Below are 6,103 nucleotides of genomic sequence, written 5' to 3'. Positions count from 1 at the left end.
AAGGAAGGAAGAAAGAAAGAAAGAAAGAAAGAAAGAAAGAAAGAAAGAAAGAAAGAAAGAAAGAAAGAAAGAAAGAAAGAAAGAAAGAAAGAAAGAAAAAATGAAAACTCCATCTAGGAATATCTACTCCATATTTAGAGGCTGACAAACTGTGGCCGATGGACCAAATCTACCCGGTCTTAAAATAAAGTTTTATTGGAATACAGCCACAGTCCAATGCGTGTATATTGTCTATGTGGCTGAAGTGGCACAGTTAACAAGTTGTAAACAAGACCATGTAGCCAAAGTCTAAAATATCTAATTTGATAGAGTAAAAGACTGTGGGCTCTATCCTGCAAATCAAGTCCTTATGGTGATTGGTCATGAGTTATCTGACCAGATCTCCAGCTCATAGGGTTTATTGTTTATTTCAGGTAATTAAAATTCTTCCAAATGTTCTGTACATTGTCATGATATATGCATGTGTCTAATCACCCAGGGTACTGTTCCCTTATTTCATCCTATGTTACTGAAAGGATTTCTTGAGAAATTCACAAATGGCTTTGGCTTTTCTCTGTTGGTTTGCTGTTAAGTATTCATCTCTGTTTTCTTTGTAGGCAGGGACAAATTCACAGCCTTGGTTGAGTTGAAGGGATTTTCAGTGTGAAGAAATGGACATCAATATCCAGTTGTGCACCAAATCATTTCCCTAGTGGAAGGAGTAGAATGGAAGGAACCAGGGATAATTTCTACTTTTTCTAACCTTATACACTGATATTATTTAACTTTGCATTTGTCTCGGTTATACACAAAGGAAGGAACCCATTTTAATACACAACTGAAAGGGAAATTCTGCTGCCTGTGATCTGCAAACCTCTCAACCCTATCCCTGGGTTCCTGGGAGTCCCATCTCCTGCTGGCTTTGGCAGGTGCCATGGCATGTGATTACCCTAAATGACTTGGTCGTGGAGGTCACTTGTCGCAAGTCACGTCCTTCACTGTCCTCATGAGCAGTCTGATCTGCATGTTGCTTCACATTTTTTCTCAGTCGTTTAGATTTACATTGGATTTCAGTTAGCAAGCCTGGAAATATAAGCACAAGAGACTTCATCACAAACAAGTATCATTGGATGTAGTCAAAAAGCAGCTGCTGTATGGTGGCTCAGATGATCTATGCACAAGTATTTCTAGCCCTTTAGACATTTAGAATGTCCAGGTTTAAGAATTGATCTTGAACAAGAAGTTGAACTTCCGTGAGTCTCAGTTTCTTAATTTGTGAAGTGAAAATAATATCTTCCTCATGCTTTTTAATAGAATGAATATAATCAGATGTGTTTTTATTTGTGTATGACTAAACTGGAGCTTGACTCAGGACCTCACTCTCTAATTTAGCTTTATTTTTGCTCAAGGGTGGTGCTTTGCCACTTGAACTAAAATTCCACTTTTGGGTTTTTTTCAATGGTTAATTGGAGCTAAGAGTATCATGGACTTTCGTGCTTGGTCTGGCTTCAAATCACATCCTTGGAACTCAGTCTCCTAAGTAGCTAAGATTACAGGCATAAGCTACCAGGACTTGGATGAGATCTTTTTTAAAAGGGCAGATTATAGCAATAATTTGTGATATTAAAGCATTGTACAAAATGAAATGTATTCAATCAAAAAAACAGAGATTTGGGGCTGGGAAGGTGGCTCAGTGGTAGAGCGCTTGCCTTGCATGCCTGAGGCCCTGGGTTCGATTCCTCAGCACCACATAAACAAAAAGAAAAAAGCCAGAAGTGGCGCTGTGGCTCAACTGGTAGAGCGCTAGCCTTGAGCTAAAGAGCTGAGGGACAGCGCCCAGGCCCAGGGTTCAGGCCCCATGACCGGACCCCCCCCCAAAAAAAAACAAAACAAAACAGAGATTTACCTTCTCTCTATTATTATCTATGAAACCTCTCAAAACATGTCATATTTTAAACATTAATATTTAGTAGTATTTCTACCAATGATACATACTGTACCATATGAAATATATTCAATTGTTGCATTAAATACATATATTAACTTTTAGGTAAAACAAATGTTAACATTTTCAGGGAAAACACTTAAATCCTCTTAATTTTCACAACTATACAAATTATTGACAATCATAAAGGTTAAATGGTGTGTGTGTGTGTGTGTGTGTGTGTGTGTGTGTGTGTGTGCTGTCGTATATGTGTGTGTATGTGTGTGCTGGTCCTAGGGCTTGAACCTCAGGGCCTGGGTGCTGTCCTTGAACTGGTTGTGCATAACACTAGTGTTTTACCACTTGAGCCACAGCTCCACTTCTGGCTTTTTGGTAGTTAATTGATGATGAGTCTCATGAACTTTCTTGCCCATGCTGGCTTTGAACCTTGATCCTCACACCTCAGCCTCCTGAGTAGCTAAGATTACAGCCATGATACACCAGAGCCCAGTTCCTGTTAAAATATTTAAGTACCATAATTTGGATCTTGAATGCTTTTGCCCCCCTATCCCCGCCCAAAGGCCCTTAGCCACTGCAAAGGGGCTTGTGATACCCCATCCCCTTCCTCTTTCTGTTTTGCTTCCTTGCATTGGCCTAAGCAGTTTTGCTCTGCCATGAGCTCTCCAACCCTGCCATTCAACATGCCTACAGAGATCTAAATGCAATAGGTCCAACTGATTATGTACAAACTCTCAATTTATGAGCCTCAAAGAACGTTTTCTTTTTATAATTTTCCCAAGTCATTTTAAGTGCTAGGAAGATGACTAACCCAAAGTGACTAAACTTTTTTGAATGACATATAATGTCATCATTAGTTTCTATCTAAACAGAGTTATAAAAATAGTATAGAGGCTGAAAATGTGGCTCAGTGGTAGAGTGCTTGCCTCTCATGCATGAGGCCCTGGGTTCTATTCCTTAGCACCACATAAGTAGAAAAAGCCAGAAGTAGCATTGTAGCTCAAGTGTTAGAGTGCCAGCCTTGAGCTGAAGAGCTGAGGGACAGCGCCCAGGCCCAGAGTTCAAGCGCCATGACTAACAAAAAAAATTAGTATAGAATAACTTTCCATACGATCAGAACTTCTTTATTCTTCTCTCAATGAAACCAAGTTCCAGGAAGTACTTGATACAGGAAATGTATTTGATAGATTCATGAAAGATCTATACCTGATCCTGGAAAAATTTGCATTCATAAATAAGAAAACTATAGGTTTTTCTAGAGAGACTCATGCAGAGCGCTGTCAGAGCTCAATGGAACAAGTTCATATTTAAGTGATGAGCAACATGAACCACCCCGTGTCAATGTATTTCCATTGTGAGATTGGATTCCAGCAACATCCCTTATTCAGGTTCTTGTTTCATGTATGCTAAAATGAGATTGTGATCAGCCACCATAAAACTTTCATCCACCCAGAGCTGGATTATTTACACAGACCTATTTTCCCCCCTCCTGAACACATTATTTCTCCGGGTCCATCCTAGTTGCCTGTATAGTTTAGGAATAATAGAACTGGAGTCACCTTCCACAGGCTTTATTTCATGTGACATTCCTTTCCTGAATGTGATCATCACCTTGGTGACATTTGTTTGTCTATTTGTGTTTGAGGAAGAACAGGCCATATCTCAGAATCAGAGTGGTCCATAGAACTTGCAGAATGAAAAATTAATTATGTTATATACTAATATGCATTCCAATTTTTGATGAAGATTGTGGTTCCTCACAAAGCCATGCAGTTAATACAGTGTCTCTTTATCAGATGATGGGATAACATTATATTAAAACTCAGGGTAGTTAATTTCCTGTGTAAACTTATACAAGTCCATTCAAAGCTATACCAAGTGAAGAATGGAGTCTTAAGCAAATGACTTGGTTTAAAACTCTATTTAGATAATTCAGAGGCAGTTACACTTTATAAAGCATTCTTGTTTTTTCCCCACCCTGGTGAATTTTTAGCTTACTTAAGTAATAAGCAAGAATATATTAAAATCAACTTTAGAGGAAAATTTTCAGACTGACATTCTCTGTGCCTCATTAATGCATGGTATTTTAACCATATATTAATGCCATTTTATTTCATGTGCCATCCCTTGCAACAAAGAACCAAAAAATTAGAAGTTATATTTTTCCATGAGAAAGAGGTGCTCTTTAGTTGACAGTTTGGATGATTCCAGTGGCTCATTACCCTTTTCAAGAGCCTAGATGGTTCTTGAGTAGATACTTTCTTTAGTATGTGAAGAAACACTTTCTCAATAGGGGTTACCTGCCACCTGCCTCCTTAAGAGATTTTTAGTGGAATTGAATTGCTTGAAGTGAATACCTGTATACATACATTCAGCCAACATCCCCATCTCTTTGCATTTCCTTAGCCGGCACTCTTGACACTTTCGTCGCATGTACATGTCCATCACACAATTGCCCCCATTTTTACACTTGTACACGGCGTTCTTTGTGATACTTCTCCTGAAGAAACCTGTGAGAGAAGCACAATCCAATAAAAAAAAAAGAATCCCTGACAACTTCTCAACCTTTGGAGAAAACCAGAAATGACTCAATGTCTATCCATAAACTGCCAGAGAGCTCCCAGGGAACTTGAATTCAGAGCTTGGCCATTGTCCCTAGGCTTTTTTGCTCAAAGCTGGTGCTCTGCCACTTGAGCCACAGCTCCACTTCCATCTTTTTGGTGATTAACTGGAAATAAGAGTCTCATAGATTTTCCTTCTTGGGCTGGCTTTGAATCAAGATCCTGACATCTCAGCCTCCTGAGTAGCTAGGAGCCCTCCTTTAGTATCTAAGTCACAAACGACATCTACAATTGCACTGTGTGGTTGAGAAGAATGCTGTTTTTAATCTCTCCAAAATAAAGATGAATTTGAATTGTAGTGGGAAATTAGTCGTTTTTTAAAGAAATTATTTTAATCTATCTTTATTGGGGGACAATTATGAGTCAGAGAACACTAAGCACTAGTGTTATAAAGGAGAATAATTCATCCCTGCCCTTCCGGGGTTTAAAGGTTGCTGGAAGGCAAAAACATGCAAATAATGAAGCAAGAGAAAGTGAGGGTTGTAGGGTACTGAGAGTGGGGTTTGCTAGGAGCCCAGCAGACACAGCAAGGTAAAGACAGGAAGTGAGCAATGAGCTAAGAGTTGGAAAGTATATTGCTGTTTACCATGTGTTCCGGGAAAATGTTGCTTTCAGGTTTTCAATTCAGTACTTAATATGCTGGCCTGGCACAGTAATAAAAAATGCCAACCTTGATTTAAAAGCCAACATCTCCCTCGAGAAGATACAGCCTGTAATAGCAAGGATGCTCAGAGCCTGGGATATGACTGGCTTCATTTCTGTTTCTCCTTTCCACCATGTCCCATTTCTATGTATTCTCCTTCAATTGATTAACTATAGATTTTGATACTTCCAGAGTTAAAGGGGGTGCCAATAGAGAAAGGATTGTGGGCGGTGGGGGAAGAAGGAAAGGACAGTGCTTCCCTGCCCCCCCTCCCCTGCTACTCTACTCACAATTTCACCTTCTGAAGATTCAGATAGTTGTGGTCAACTGGCCACTGAAATAATGAATGGAGGTATCTGCAGGGGTAGCTCTGATGATATAACTCCTTCGGACAATTAACTGACAAGGACAGTTTAACAAATGACTTACCAGGAAGCTGAAACTTGTTTTGTCTGAGGGAAGTGGGACTCAAGGGGAGGATGATGGCTAAATGGAAAGAGGAATATGGTTGTAACATGGTTGTAATAGTCAATGTGAAAATAGAACCAGGAAATCTGAAGCCATGAGTGGAGTTGGCATAGATAGGAAGGAAAATGGTGGAAAGGGGTGACATTGATCAAGACGCAGTGGACCCCTAAACTGAATGAACCCTTTCTGCAGCTATTCAAAACTAACAAAATACATAAATAGTACACTAAAAACAACAGCAACAAAGGAAAAATCTCTTGTGTCCATATCCTGGGGTTCATTTCACTTAGGAGCATCTTATATGGTCATATGTACATAGCTTTTGACCTTTTCTGCTTGTCTGGTAAGATTATCCTAGGAAGTGGCGCTGTAGCTCAAGTGGTAGAGCGCTCGCCTTGAGCTGAAGAGCTGAGGGACAGCGCCCAGGCCCAGAGTTCAAGCCCCACGACC

General features: G+C 39.8%; 1 protein-coding gene across 2 annotated transcripts in view; it reads right to left on the bottom strand.

Moving 5' to 3' along the window:
* Positions 1-6,103, bottom strand: part of Nr1h4 (nuclear receptor subfamily 1, group H, member 4) — a 45,362-nt gene that overhangs the window by 20,501 nt on the left and 18,758 nt on the right. The window contains exons 3-4 of one of the 2 annotated variants that reach the window (XM_013019301.1): positions 4,279-4,431; positions 929-1,062 (exon numbers count right to left, since the gene is read on the bottom strand). In XM_013019301.1, the coding sequence (XP_012874755.1) occupies positions 929-1,062; positions 4,279-4,431 (287 nt within the window). The remainder of the gene's footprint in view (positions 1-928; positions 1,063-4,278; positions 4,432-6,103) is intronic. The other variant, XM_013019307.1, reaches the window with a different exon arrangement.

Source organism: Dipodomys ordii, unplaced genomic scaffold (assembly GCF_000151885.1).
Source record: "Dipodomys ordii isolate 6190 unplaced genomic scaffold, Dord_2.0 Scaffold3, whole genome shotgun sequence".
NCBI lineage: Eukaryota > Metazoa > Chordata > Mammalia > Rodentia > Heteromyidae > Dipodomys > Dipodomys ordii.
This window is presented reverse-complemented; position numbering and strand designations above follow the sequence as displayed.